At 55.1% G+C, this 13,170-nt stretch overlaps 5 protein-coding genes across 5 annotated transcripts; 2 read left to right on the forward strand and 3 right to left on the reverse strand.

The window, feature by feature from the left end:
- Window positions 1-235: 235 nt before the first annotated feature.
- J3D65DRAFT_463022 (uncharacterized protein) lies at window positions 236-2,435 on the reverse strand. Its single transcript, XM_066796448.1, has 2 exons — window positions 2,043-2,435; window positions 236-1,995 (listed from the first exon to the last, which is right to left on the reverse strand). Exons 1-2 carry the CDS (start codon window positions 2,202-2,204, stop codon window positions 301-303), a joined length of 1,857 nt encoding a protein of 618 aa, XP_066652960.1. The 5' UTR covers window positions 2,205-2,435; the 3' UTR covers window positions 236-300.
- Window positions 2,436-3,047: 612 nt separating this feature from the next.
- On the forward strand, window positions 3,048-3,934 carry J3D65DRAFT_631804 (uncharacterized protein). Its single transcript, XM_066800946.1, has 4 exons — window positions 3,048-3,320; window positions 3,376-3,400; window positions 3,451-3,460; window positions 3,515-3,934. The coding sequence occupies exons 1-4, from the start codon at window positions 3,171-3,173 to the stop codon at window positions 3,636-3,638; spliced, it is 309 nt and encodes a 102-aa protein (XP_066652961.1). The 5' UTR covers window positions 3,048-3,170; the 3' UTR covers window positions 3,639-3,934.
- A 333-nt stretch (window positions 3,935-4,267) lies between these two features.
- On the forward strand, window positions 4,268-4,761 carry J3D65DRAFT_631808 (uncharacterized protein). Its single transcript, XM_066800947.1, has one exon. The coding sequence runs from the start codon at window positions 4,372-4,374 to the stop codon at window positions 4,621-4,623; it is 252 nt and encodes an 83-aa protein (XP_066652962.1). The 5' UTR covers window positions 4,268-4,371; the 3' UTR covers window positions 4,624-4,761.
- A 3,170-nt stretch (window positions 4,762-7,931) lies between these two features.
- J3D65DRAFT_463155 (uncharacterized protein) lies at window positions 7,932-9,353 on the reverse strand. Its single transcript, XM_066796449.1, has 2 exons — window positions 9,350-9,353; window positions 7,932-9,282 (listed from the first exon to the last, which is right to left on the reverse strand). Exon 2 carries the CDS (start codon window positions 9,036-9,038, stop codon window positions 8,307-8,309), a length of 732 nt encoding a protein of 243 aa, XP_066652963.1. The 5' UTR covers window positions 9,039-9,282; window positions 9,350-9,353; the 3' UTR covers window positions 7,932-8,306.
- A 612-nt stretch (window positions 9,354-9,965) lies between these two features.
- J3D65DRAFT_631817 (XPC-binding domain-containing protein) lies at window positions 9,966-12,334 on the reverse strand. Its single transcript, XM_066800948.1, has 7 exons — window positions 11,878-12,334; window positions 11,775-11,822; window positions 11,632-11,704; window positions 11,497-11,576; window positions 11,112-11,444; window positions 10,583-11,062; window positions 9,966-10,533 (listed from the first exon to the last, which is right to left on the reverse strand). Exons 1-7 carry the CDS (start codon window positions 11,893-11,895, stop codon window positions 10,414-10,416), a joined length of 1,152 nt encoding a protein of 383 aa, XP_066652964.1. The 5' UTR covers window positions 11,896-12,334; the 3' UTR covers window positions 9,966-10,413.
- Between the last annotated feature and the right edge of the window lie 836 nt (window positions 12,335-13,170).

Here is a 13,170-nt window from a genome sequence, read left to right on the forward strand (position 1 = left end):
GATTTGTCGGAGATATCTTGGATTCATTGTATCTATCACTTTCCCCTGAGCCCTGTTCACCACCTCCAAAGCAAGATCGAAGAAAGGAGAAACACGGAAAACAGTTCGGCAACCGCTTGTCCGACTGGTTCTTCTGGTAATGAATTCAACCCCATGCATGCTATGCGCTAATCCTCATCATCACCCACCAACGCCTTGTACCAAAGCCAAAAGACCTTCAATCGCCAAATTCTACTCCTCCATTGCAAACGCCTTGCCTCTCTATCCTTTTCTTATTTACCAACTGATGCTGTGCAAGTCTCAGATGTGCATCTTTTTTGACGGCGTGCCAGTCCCCTCGTCAGCTCCACGCTTCCCCAAAACTGGTGTGCTCCTAGCCTTGCCATAGACTTCCTCGTAGCAGCTGTTGTGGTAGATCTTGGGGCCCACTTGAATTGCGTCCATCCAAACAAATTCATCGTCCAGTCTCGACGGCGTGAACTTTTCTTGGCAAATGGGGCATGGTGCGTTGACCAGCTCTGGGTCTAGAGGTACGCGCACGAATCGTTGTTGATTCTTCGGCGCGCTGGCATTCATCCCATTTGTCTCCGGAGGCGGCTTCGCTTCGTCTTGTTCTCGGTAATCAATCCACTCCTTCTCTCCAATGTACCAGCTGCGATGAATGGCTTGCTTCACCAGGTTGGGGTCTCTGACCTTGAAGTGCCAGTCCAGATGCCTGCGCTTCATAACTTTGCCATCGTCCGTGGCTGGGAATCGGCGGCCACACGTAGAGCACTGGTTAGGTCGGGCCTCATAGAGGAGGCTGATGAGTTCTGGGCGTGGCCTCTTGATGGACTCCTTGGTCAACTCCACATCATTGGTCGCCGAGGTGCGCCCATAGACAGGAACAGGCACCACAGGAGCGGCCATCGGTGTGCCCGAGCCACCAAGCAGACCCTGAGCGCGAAGCGTGTCGAGAAGTGAAAGAGTATTTATTGGGGTCGCCGCTGGAGCGACCGAAGGTGCAGTGGGAATCGGCGGTGGGGGCGGTTGAGCTTGCTGAGGAGTCGCGCTTCGATTGATTCCCCTGAGCATGTCTGCTAGGGACGGCGGTACTCCAGAATTCATGGTCGGAACAGGCGTAGACGACTGCTGGACGGGAGTAGGAATTTGGGGCATCTGGGGCATTGGCATTGAAGGTGTAGGAATAGAAAATGGAAGAGGTCTCAGAGGCCCGGGCGTGTTCGCGGAAGGGATTGACGCACTCGCACTCGGCTGGGCGACCGCTGCTCCCAGTTGTGCAAGTTGCTGCTCGACTAGCTGAAGATGGCTCGGAGGAAGCTGTTGTGAATTGAGTAGGACCTGCAAATCCAGAAACGTCTTGAGCCTCTTTTGCCTCTCTGCGTCGTACGGGCTATTTGCAAAATCCAACTTCGCGCTCGCAATCAGTCGCTCCACGTCTGCCTTGATTTTCTCCGCAGAAGGCCCAGCAGGTGTCGGAAAAGGCAATCCCGGAACAGGAGATTGGCGGACACTCTGCGGGGGCATACCGAATGGCAGAGTCATGGAAGGAGCGGGAGAGTCGCGAGCCTGAGGGGCGGCCGGGGGCGGGGGATATGGCATTCCATTTTGAGCTGGCGACTGCCTTGCCGGATTTCCAGGATTGTATCCATATGGAGACTGAGTTACTCGCGGATCTTGACCGGGAGCAGGTGACCTTGTCTGATTTTGCTGCGCCTGCATGGCCACGGTTTTGAATTTCAGCAGGACATTGTCAATCTTTCGAGTGACTTCAACTGGAATCACAGGTCTTGTGTCCATGGATTCGGGCACGGGCTGCTTCCATGTCCGCAGCAAACCCTCGAGTGCTTTCCTGGTGGGCGTGTCGACCAGAGTGTAGGCGTTGACAAAGGTGTCGTATAGATTGCTGCCAAGGTAGACGGTATACGGAGTACCGACGTTTTTAACGATTGAATCCAAGACGTAAAGAGCGGGCAACTTCCACTCGGGCCGGGTCTGAACTGATCAGTCAAGTCGCTGGCATCATGTGAGGAGCCACTTACCGTCTTGATGTGGTTTTCGAGCTCTCTCGAAATGGCTTGAGCGTGTTCAGTGTTCTCCTTGGCGATGATTGTTAGATTGCTAATCTCCGGCCTGCTGTTGAACTTGAGGTCTTGTAGAGCTTCTCTAAAGTCGGCCGCGACCTCTGCTGAGGGGAGTGACATGATGGGCTGATGCGGTGCAGATGTTCAAGGTTAGTGAGTGGTGGATCAGTCGGGTCTAAAGGTGATTGAGATAGCTGTTGGCAAGAGTTGTGAAGGTCGATGAAGTTGTTCGCTTCGCTTCAAAGCGAAAGTCATCCAGCGCCAACTGTCCAGCTGTGAATCAGGGACAAGGAAATTTTGTAGTCTTCTCGTCTCTCGCTGGCGAAAGGGAGATCAAAAGCAGCACGTGTATCTTCGCTAGCTATTTTCCAAGCAAGCCCACAATGACCGCCTTTCGCACGGAAGTGTAATTGAGTGACCTGATCCTGATCCTGCTCTGCACTACGCCAAAACGGTATCCTCCAGCCTGACAGCAGCACCTGAAGCTCAACGGAAAACCCGTCGCTGAAAGACGAGGCAGCTCCACGCCGCCTGTTCAGATATTGCGCGCCCTCCTCAAAAATAGACGTGGCCGACGGATGGGATGAGAGTGGCGAAAAAGCAGGTGTCGCGTTGGACGACAGACAGGCAGACAACGCGGTCGCGGCGATGCAGGGTTGAAGCGATGGTGGACGTGGAGAATGGAAAAGTCGAGATAGTCGAAGAGGCGACAGCGAACACAGTTGCGAGGGGGGGTTGTTGATAAAAAGACGTCGCTGGGTGGAGGTGAGGATGGTTGGTTGGAATCTGCTGGGCGAAGTCGTCAGGTCCGTCAGGTCAGGTCGTCGCTCGACGGTCGGCTCGGAAGCCGAGCGGCGGTTTCCTGGCGACAACGGCGCTAGGCCCAGAACAGCTAGAAGACTTGTGACCTGAGGCAGCCGTCCCTTGTTGGATCAATGTTTGCTGGCTCTGGCTGGCGGTGACCTCATGTTGGGCCATTCCACGAGCCAGTCCCAGAGAAATAAAGACGCTGCCTTGCCTTCCTCGTGGCCCTTCTCTCGTCCCTCTGACATCGCCATATACTGAATTCTCCAAATCCTCCACAACATGAAGCTCTACATCCTCTCCCTCGTCCTCGCTCTCTTCGCTGTGTGCGCCATGAGTGTCGCGCCGCCTCAGCGCTCCGTTCTCGTGAGCTACTCCAAAGACACTCCAGATAAGGTTCTGGACGAGGCCAAAAAGGCCATTATCGACGCGGTATGATCGTAGATGCAGCTGAATGCTCCTTGTCTCTAATAACAATCGGTAAAAGGGCGGCTTCATCACCCACGAGTATAGTAAGTACAAGGACCCACCTCACTGTAGCACGCGCTAACATGACTCTTAGAGCTGATCAGGTACGTTCCTGCGACCATCATCCTACGTCTTCACAATCATCTGAGTGTCCTTAGGGGCTTCGCCGCCAACGCGCCAACAAAGATCCTCGAAAATGTCCAGTCCTGGGGCTCCGAGTACAACGCACTCATCGAGGAGGACCAGCAAATCCACGCATTCAGTGCCAGGCCCAGGCCGTAGGCGGTCGCTGGAAACCTTCGCAGGATGTGAATCATATCCACTTCTTAGAGTCACTGGAGGACATGACGCTGTTGACGGCTGCATTGCTTTGGCAAACGAAACATTGGCTCGCTGTTGCGGCCCTGGGTTGTACGGTTATTGGACGGGAAAGGGATACCATGATTGGGATAGGCGTAGAAACTCACGAATTGACACATGCATTCTCTTTGAAGAATGATGCCCAAAGTGCATCAGAACGTGGAATGTGAGACAAGGCGCGTATACAGACGCGCGGATCTTGATGTACTGTGGACGGGAACGGGCCGCCCTTGCGGCAAGGAAGTCAAAAGTGTAAATGCAACGCCTCCAGTCTTGTGCAGCAAGCCATCGCCAAGGCATGAATCGACAGAGACTCGAGCAAATGGGAGCCGTGTCTGCCATTTAAGCATACATGTGCTGTGCAGAGCAATCAGATGCTCTGGGCACATCGGCTCGTGCCCAAGACCGGCAAGCGCAGCCTAGCTTTCTCGTGCATGCGGCTTCGCCGGGATGCGCGCCGTTCGAGGGGTTAGGTCGCGTCAGGGTCCGCGCAGTCCAACGCATGGTTCAACAACAACCTTACTCCATCTCAGAGCTCCCCGCCGCCCAGCCCCATTTCCTCCATGGTCCGTCAGCCCTACGACCATGTGTAAGGGCTCGCAACTCTTGAAGAAGCCCTCCGACGCATACCAAACCCGCTAGAATCCCGACCGACATGGACACGACCTCGCCGGAACTCGAGACGGCTCTGCTGGCCTGGGTCAACAGGTTCCGTTTGTCCAAGCCGGTAGAGTCGTGGGCCGAACTGAAGGATGGCCAGGTCCTTTGGCAAATTCTCCACGAGGTCGACCCAGAGTACTTCAAAGGGGATCTGCCCGAAGCCACTGCCCAAACCTCCGACAGCTGGATCCCGCGCTGGCAGAACAGTAAGAGGGCATGTCTATTTGCATTCGATTGTCACAGCTGACACGGTACAGTCAAGCATGTCGACAAGGTCACAACCGCGTACCTGACTGAGGAATGCGAGCGGCAGGCCGTTGCGCAGCTCCTCAAGACCGATCTCAAGGCAATTGCGATTGATGGCTCAAAAAAGGAGACGACCATGGTGAGATTCCATTGCGCCCTGCGCTATTCTAACCGACCACTTACAGCCCGCAGCTCGTCAAATCGGTCCTCTTCGCAGCCATATACTCGCCCAAGGCCAGTGATCGCATGGTCGAGCTCATGGAGAAGTTCATCAACGAGCTCGGACCCGCCGTCGCATCACCAATCGCCGAAATGATCCAGAACATGGAAAGGGCTACGGATGCCCACGCCGAGCCCGAGCTCCCGGAAGTCGAACAACCCGACCCAGAAATCCAGGACCAGATTCAGCGCGACCCTGAACTGGAGCGGGAAGAACGACTCATTCGGGCAAATCAGGAGATAAAGCAACTCAAGCAGAAGCTTAGCGACACAACAGAGGATCTGGAGGATGCAAGGAAGCGAGTCTACTCACTCGAGGAAGAGATTGCAGAGTCTAGGTTGCAGCTGGGGCGCAGCTCCATGCGCTTCACAGACGATGAGGAGCTAAGCGAGCTAAGAGCACAGGCGATGAAGGACCGTGACTACATTGCACAATTGGAGTCGGATCTCATGGAGGCTCGCGACTCGGTCGACAGATATGAGAGCCAGCTTGAGCGTCTGAAGGCCGACGCGGAAACCAAGCTTCAGCTTCGCGACGAGCTTCAGATGGTCAGGGCAGAGCGAGACGAACTTGCGGGAAAGGCCAAGGCGAATGAGAATCTGCGCAAGAAGATTCAGACCATGCAAGAAAAGGAAAAGGCGTCTCAAGCTCTTCAAGAGGACTATGCATCGATGAAGGAGCAGCTTGATGAACTGGAAACCCTGAGAGAGCAGTCTTCTGCACTACGCAAGGCCAACGAGGAGAACATGGTGACCATTGCCAACGGCGAGCAAGAAATCTTCGACCAAAAGACTGCGAAAAAGCGCCTCGAGCACGACCTGAAGATTTGCACAGGACGCATGGATCAAGCCAAGGAAATGGCCAACCGCTACCAAGAGGCGAACCAGGAGCTTGAGAACAAGCTCCGTGAGCTGGAAGACCGGGCTACTGGCGCCGAGGCTCTTGGTTCTCTCGAGGAACAGCTTGCCAAAGAGGATGATGACGGCAGATCGATGATGCGCAGGTCATTCTTTGGTGTCGAGACTGCCGATGTGATTCTGCTTCAGCAAAAGATCAGCCTGCTCGAATCCAGGTGCAAGAGAATCGAAGAAAAGTATCTGGATGTCTATCAAGAGAACCTTGGCCTTCAGGCTGCTCTACAAGATGAGAAGGAATTGAAGGAAGCGTAAGTCATAAAGCAACCGGTACTGAATGCTGGCTGACCCATGTAGCGACGAACCGTTCGTCCACCAGACCAACAGACTCCACGCTGCCGAAGCCGAACTCAAAGAGTTGACAAACAAGGTCCATGCCGTTTCGACAAAGAACATGGAGCTTCAGCATCAACTTGCGGAAATCACTGGAACAGGAAAGACAGATGGCGCTGGTGCGGATTACGACACGCTCAAGGAGAACTACGAGCAGATGCTCCAATCTCACGAAGAGCTCCAAAAACATGCCGAGAAGGTCGACACCGAACTCGACGACCAAAAGGCTTTGCTCCGTCACAAGCTCCTTAACCCCGAAGTGCTTCGCCAGGAGGATGCTGAGCTTTTCGAGTCCAACGAACACAAGCTTCTGTTGGAACAGCTGAACCTGTTCAAGGAGGCCCCAGAAGAGGAGAGCGATCAGATGAAGCACAGCATCGCCGCGGAGGTGACCAAGAAGCTGCACAGCGGCATTGCCGACCTGGCAGGTCGTGACAAGGTAAGATGGCTGGCAATATTCAATATATCAATGCTAACCTCCGAAAGCGTATCGCCGAGCAGGAAACGCAAATCAAGCTCCTCCGACAGAATATTGAAAAGATCAAGCGGGAGACTGGCGACAAGGCATCTGTAAGCTCCTATTCGCTGGCCTTTTTTCTTCAATCAAAAGCTCCTCCACTGACAACGCGCAGCCCGAGGTACAAAAGGAGCTGGAAGCGCTGCGGCGCGAGAACAAGCTCATGACGAGCGCGTGGTACGACATGGCGAGCCGGCTGCAGAGCAATACGGTCGTGCTACAGCGCACCAAGGCCGAGACTCCCAAGAGCTGGCTGGGGCGCCAGCGAATGGAAGTGACGCACGGCGGTGGCCGCGGGCTCGGCGCAAATGTAAGATCAGAATCCCCATTTTTCTTGTTTAACTTTTGGCTTTGAGAGATATTGTTGCCTGTCGTCGTTTTTTACCATTCTTGTCGCTATTACTCGCTGTAAATCTTTCTCTTTCTTTCGTTGTTCATTACTTGCCAACCCCCCATTTTTCCTTCTTGTCATCCTTTTAGTCTGTGTGAGTTGCGCCTTTCTCACCTCTGTCCTTCGCTCTTTCCCTCCCTATCCCATTTCCTTCTTGTATATGTACATCGCTTACTGTAGCGACTTCGCATCTTCTTTTCCTTGTACATGTTTAGACCTTCAGTTTTTTCTCCCTTGCTTCTCGCACGCACATGACTCTCTGTCTGTCTCTGTCTCTGTCGTCTGTTGACAAGAAGAACAAACCTCGGGGCGCATGCTAATACATATCTCGTTGCCCAACGAATAGATTCGCAGGTAATTTTGTAACACTGCAACATCAACAACAACAACAACGCAGGGAAAGAGCCAGCCACTGCGACTTGACCCGCTCCCGTTTGGTCATAGAATGGAATGGGATTGTGGCATAGCGTGGCAGGTGGTCAGCCGCCTCGAGTCGTCTACTTACCTAATCAATCACTCTTTTTTTGTTTTCTCTTTTGTCGCTGTTTGGTTGAACATAGAGTTGGTGGTCACAACAGACGGATGGGTGGGGCAGATGGTGAGATGGCGTCTTGTAGATAGAGATTGCACCTTTTTTTGAATGGTTGATTGAGATTGAGATTGAGCTTTTCAAGTTGAATTGACTGTCCTCTTGGTAATGTTGTGCGGTGTGGTGTGTTGGACAGGATGGTGGGTTAGATGAAGCATTGTAGCATCTCCGCACAGAGGTATGATACAAGTGAAATTTGTGCATATGCACCTGTCGAGAGGAGAGAAAGGCGGCGGGTAGGAAGCATTCGTCTGCGTGTTCACTCGTCCATTTGTCGCGCCTTGCTTTCGCCTTATCTCGTAAATAAGGGTTCAACGATTGTGGACTCTCTGCCCTCTCCGAAAAATTTGTTAGCTCAGAGCACAACGACCCGTCAATAGTTGTAGTGGCGTGAACGCCAAGTCAGTGCCTCCAGCTTGTGAGGGATTGATCTCTTCTTTTTTCTTCCTAGTTTACGCCGTTTTTGAAGAGAAGGGAGAACAAAACAAAGTGGTTCCGGACGCGGAGCAAGTAGCGACACCAAACGAGCTTACTTCAAAGTGGTAATAATTCTTGTTTTATTTTTTGCCCAACACCCACATAGCATGATCGATCGGATTCATCCTCTCAAAAGCCAACTCGCCAGCGACGGTCAAGCCCACAGAGAAGAACAGACAGCTTGACAACGACAACAACATGCATACATGAAAACGACGTCGAGAAGATCATCACAAAACACACCTACCCCATCTCTCCCCCGGCCGAGACGCTCTCCCACGCGACCACCAAGCAAGTAAGTGAGCGCCAGACGCGTACGCAAGCAAGCAAGTACTCAAGCCACTCACTCAGCCGGCACCGCCCGCCTACAACACGACCTACAAACGTACGTACGCACGGCCAAATCCTTCGGCGGCAGCATGCGTGCGTAAGAGCGGCGGCGGCGGCGGCGTCATCCAGGGTATGGCCGGCCGAAGAGCACGAAGGAGGAGGAGGGGGAGGAAGGGGAGGAAGAGCGTGTAAGACGGTATCGGATCGAGGATGTGGAGCGCGCGACGGGAAGGATTGGGGAAGGATGGGGTGGGGTGGGGTGGGGTGGGATGGGATAGAGAGACCACAGGGTCCTCGAGAGGATGGGAATGGTAGGAAAGGGTTGAGATGAATGCTAAATGATGGACAATTGGTGAGTGAGGAAACTGTGTGTAGTTTGTGGCCTGGAAAGAAAGCGAGCATGGTTGTGAATGGGAAGGGGGAAACGAAGAGGGAGAAGACGCGAACGAAGATGCAGACAGACCACAGAGCATCGGCCGAAGACATCAGCGCGCACGGTGGTAGTCCTCGAAACCTCTCAAGAAGAGAAAAAGATCTGGCAATGCAACCCACTCCGGTCCGTTCCGAGTACCTACCTACGTATGCGTACGAGAACGAGAAAGATGCGGACAGTGCGGACACCACGCAGATCCAGACCAGACCCATCCAGCCCTATTCGGAGGGAGGGAGGATGGCGGGATGAGATGCTAGGCGCGCGCACGGCCGCAGAGTGGATGGACGTGTTGGTGGATGATAGCATGGCATGGATGGCGATAGGGCTGTGCTGAGTGGGAACAAACAGCGCACGCACGGTGCGCTGTTGACGGGAGCATGTGAAAGAAGACTTGCGATTTTCTGAAGGGGGAAGCCGGCGGATTCGATCGACCTGGGAGGCAAGCAAGACGGTAGTCTTCTGGGATTAGCAATGCTAGAAACTTCAGCATATATGTCGACCAAATAAGTATAGGAAGTCTTACCGATGTGAGTCGGTGCATTCAAAGCGCATGACAGTCCCAACGCGACGTTCGCCGCATTCAGACAGCACCGCGATGGATACAATCGACAGGCCGGAGAGCCGAAGACCTGTCCGTTCGGATGTCTTGTCAGGCAATGTTTCGCCATGCAAATGTTTTGGTGGCGAAGCAGCAAAACATAACCAGCTTGGAGGGCAAGAGTTTGGTACGTGGCTTGGGTGGTGCGGTGGAAGAAAGTCGGCCAAGGGGGTGTCGGTCACGCCAGCAGGCAGGAAAGCAGACGCTCAAGTGCCAGACGGGCAGTGAAGTGCAGACAGCGCCTCATTTGTGGCTTTGTGGCGGGTGGCGTTTTAGCGGGGGCAAGTGAGACAGGTACAATATGTGCTTGCAGGATGGAACCATGGGTTTGCGTGCGAGACGGAGGGCAACAAGAACATTGAGGTGGTTTGGTTTGCGGCCCAGGCAATACCGAGGTAGACTTTGTTGCAAGATTCGGAAAAAGAGACGGACGGAAAAGCTCAGCTCGGGCCAATGGAACGCACACGGGTCGTCTTGAAGCCATCACATTCTCAAGTGAAAATGTCTTATTCTGTACTTTTCAATTTTTCCCTGTTCTGGCCTATCTACCTACATCCGGGATATCGTGGGATAAACTCCGTGGCCCAAGAGCGGCGAGAGCCGTAGAAAGACTCGAATCATGGTAGAAAATGAGGAGTCTGGAACGGTTGCAACACTGACGAAAGAAAGAGACTGGGAGAGCGACTCGCAGACTTGACTTACTGCACCGGATTGACCGCTGCGCGAGGTGTGGAAGTCGAGCACCGGTTGGGTCCGCCCAAGTACAGAGGAAGCCACCGCATTGCCCAACGAGCATGACTTTCATGGAAGCGAGTTGTCCGAGGAAAATTTGGAATTGTTTCGCGAGAATCTGAATGCCGTTGTTGCAAGCAAGCTCCTCTGGAAAGCCAAAAGCCAGATGCAGGTGTCCGAGACCGTGATCATGATTGATCGTCCATCATTATGTAAAGACAAAATGGAAAACTCCGACGCCTGTGGCCGTGGTCCGCTTACTGGTTGTCGTCTTCCTCGGGCTGGTCAAAGAGGAAATTTGCGGCGAGCTCTTCGTTCTTGTCGCAGGCAAAGTATGCCTGGACGACGAGATCGCGCTCGAAACCAAGACGGCACAACTGTCACGGTTAGCTGAAGCCGTGTTGACTCATGTCGCGACAGACTTACCCTGTCAATGGCCTCGCTCTCCTCCTCGGTGATGCTGACAACCTGCGCGCCAGGCGGCAGAGGAGTGTCGTCATCGTGGTCCTCGCTCAACAGGCTAAGAAATTGTTCCGGGTGCGAGGCAATCATCTGAGCGAGCTGAGGGTTGCCTTGGCCAACCTGCTGCAAGATGGGCTCCAGCATCTGGGGCTGTTGCTGGACAAGCTGACGGAGCTGCTGGAATTGCGGGTTGTTGCGGAGGAAATCGAGATCACCAACGGCAGCTCCGGCCCCAGCTCCAGCTCCACCAGTGGCCCCACCAGCTCCAGCTCCGCCTTGACCCTGGCCTGCGGTGGCCTCGAAGAGGTTGACGGGATCGCCAGCCGTGTTGGTCGCTTGAGGCTGCTGTTGCTGCTGTTGTGGGGTGCCGGCCGCAGCGGCGGGAGCAGGAGATGCACCTTGGCCGCCTTGCGTAGACTCGCGCAGAGCGCTCTCGGGGATACCCTGCAAGCCGTTAGAAAGGCGTTCATTGCCATTGATGTGATGTACGAACAGTCAAGAGGTATTCGACAGCGCGGTCGGGGTTGAAGTATGCTGCCCTCATGGCGCGGTCAATGTCTGCGCGCGGGAAACCCATGCTCTCCATGTTTGCAATCGCGGCTTCTCTCTCAGGGCCCATGGTCAGAGACGAAGGGTTGTTGAATTGACCGGGCTGGTCGCCCGAGGTCTGCGGGGCAGCTGGAGCAGGAGATGGCGTCGCAGGCGCATTGGCGGCAGTGGACGCGGACGAGGGCGCAGGTGCGGCAGGGGTAGAGGACTGAGCAGGCTCTTTGGCAGGAGTAGAGGGAGCGGCCTTGGCCGAGGATGAGGCAGGCTGCGGCTTTGGCTGCGAAAGGTAAGCGACTGCAAAATGGAACGCCAGTGTCTTGTTCAGGTACCTTTTGAACCATGCATACTATGAAGCCCTTCTCTTCGATGCTGTACGATTCGACGGTCTTGTCATCCTGGAGAATCTTGCCTGCAAACAAAGTCAGCAGATGGGCCTTGACGGGGGCAGAGGGCGCGAGAGATACCAGAGTAGATGAGCTTTTGCTTGTCGGCTTCCCAGCCCTTTTCGGCGGCGATCTTGGCCTTGACGTTGGCGATCTGAATGGTGATGTCAAAATCAGCGGCGGTCTAACGAGGCGCGAGGAGGATGGAGGGCGAGATGACGTACCGTCTCGGAGGGCTCTGCCTCGATGACGAACTTTTGCTGCTTGAGGTCCTAGACGCAAAGTCAGCGAGCGGGGTGGGGGGCGGGCGGGAGTGCGGCGGCGGACCTTGAAAGTGAGCTTCATGTTGGCGAAGAGCGGCGGGGTCGTGAGCGGGAGAGGATGAGGATGAGGAGTGGGTGTTCAGGCGAGCGGGGGAGGGTGGCTGCCTTTGGTTGGGCGAGGTCGTGATGGCGAGCGGAGGTGGGTGATGGAGGAGAGGTGTTGAGGTAGCAAGCACGATGGACGTCAGGTAATAAGGTAAGGCTTGGTGAACGGGTGGGTGGGTGGTGGCGGCCAGCGTTAACGCCGACTGGCACCCGTACAGGTCGACATGGTCAAAACTTCAAGGCCACGGCCACGGCCACGGCCACGGCCACGAGACTACGAAGTGGTCATGGCATGAAGCTGCAAATCCGGACTTGGATGTGTACATGTACATGGCAAGACGAAGCAGCAAACGGGGCGACGCCGTGGTGGGTTTCCTTGGTGCCCTGGGCTGGTGGTGAATTTGCCTGCAGTGGTGACTTAGGTAAGCCCCAGCCGGGTGGGAGCAGTGCGGCCGTCGAGTGCTTCAGGCGTCCACCTCTCACCACAGCAGACACCATGACCCCCTCCCTCTTCCTCTTCAACACCGACATCACTCGTCCACGTCCATTGCCAATGTGGCGCTCCTCATGCAGGCGCAGCGACCATCTCGTCGCCATCTCACCAATATCCTGACCTGACCTGACCTGCAGCTGTTCCACGGCCGCGGCTCCGTCCCACATGGACAGCTGGCCTACGGATACCTTGCGCACCCGACGGTGGTGCAGGCCGGCAGCATCAGCATGAGCATGGGCTTGGGCGCGGGCGTGGGCATGGGATGCGTGGGCACTGGCACTGGCACTGGCGGTCGACCCACGATGCCACCAGCTCAACGGCAAAAGCCCTCTACGCTGCGCGAGAGGCGGCGTGTTTGACGTTGTGCTAGCCAGAGCCCACCGCGCCCCGTCCATCGTTTCGGCACTCGTCTGCCATCACCAATTGGCCTGTACCTGCGTTGCGACCAAGGTAGCTGAAATCCTACCGTCCCTAGCCTCACAATACGAATGTCTCTGCTGCTCCGCTCACCATGCCCAGCCAATTTCCCCAGCCCAGGCCATCCGCATCCTGTGCTGCTCAGCGTCGCCGCATCCACAAACGGCTAAAACGGTTGCGCTTTGCAAGCCACTTGGTGCCGTGCATATGCTCCCACAACACGCTACCCTTTTTCTATTTATGATGCTCGGTCCCCACTCGTTTCTCGCCATATCTTCCACTCAGGCGCCGTCGCCCTTCGTCCTCTACCCTGCCGTTGGCTGGTCCGCGAGATCCAGCTGC

The sequence above is a fragment of the Phyllosticta citribraziliensis genome, assembly GCF_038025025.1.
Source record: "Phyllosticta citribraziliensis strain CPC 17464 chromosome Unknown J3D65scaffold_9, whole genome shotgun sequence".
Classification (NCBI taxonomy): Eukaryota; Fungi; Ascomycota; class Dothideomycetes; order Botryosphaeriales; family Phyllostictaceae; genus Phyllosticta; species Phyllosticta citribraziliensis.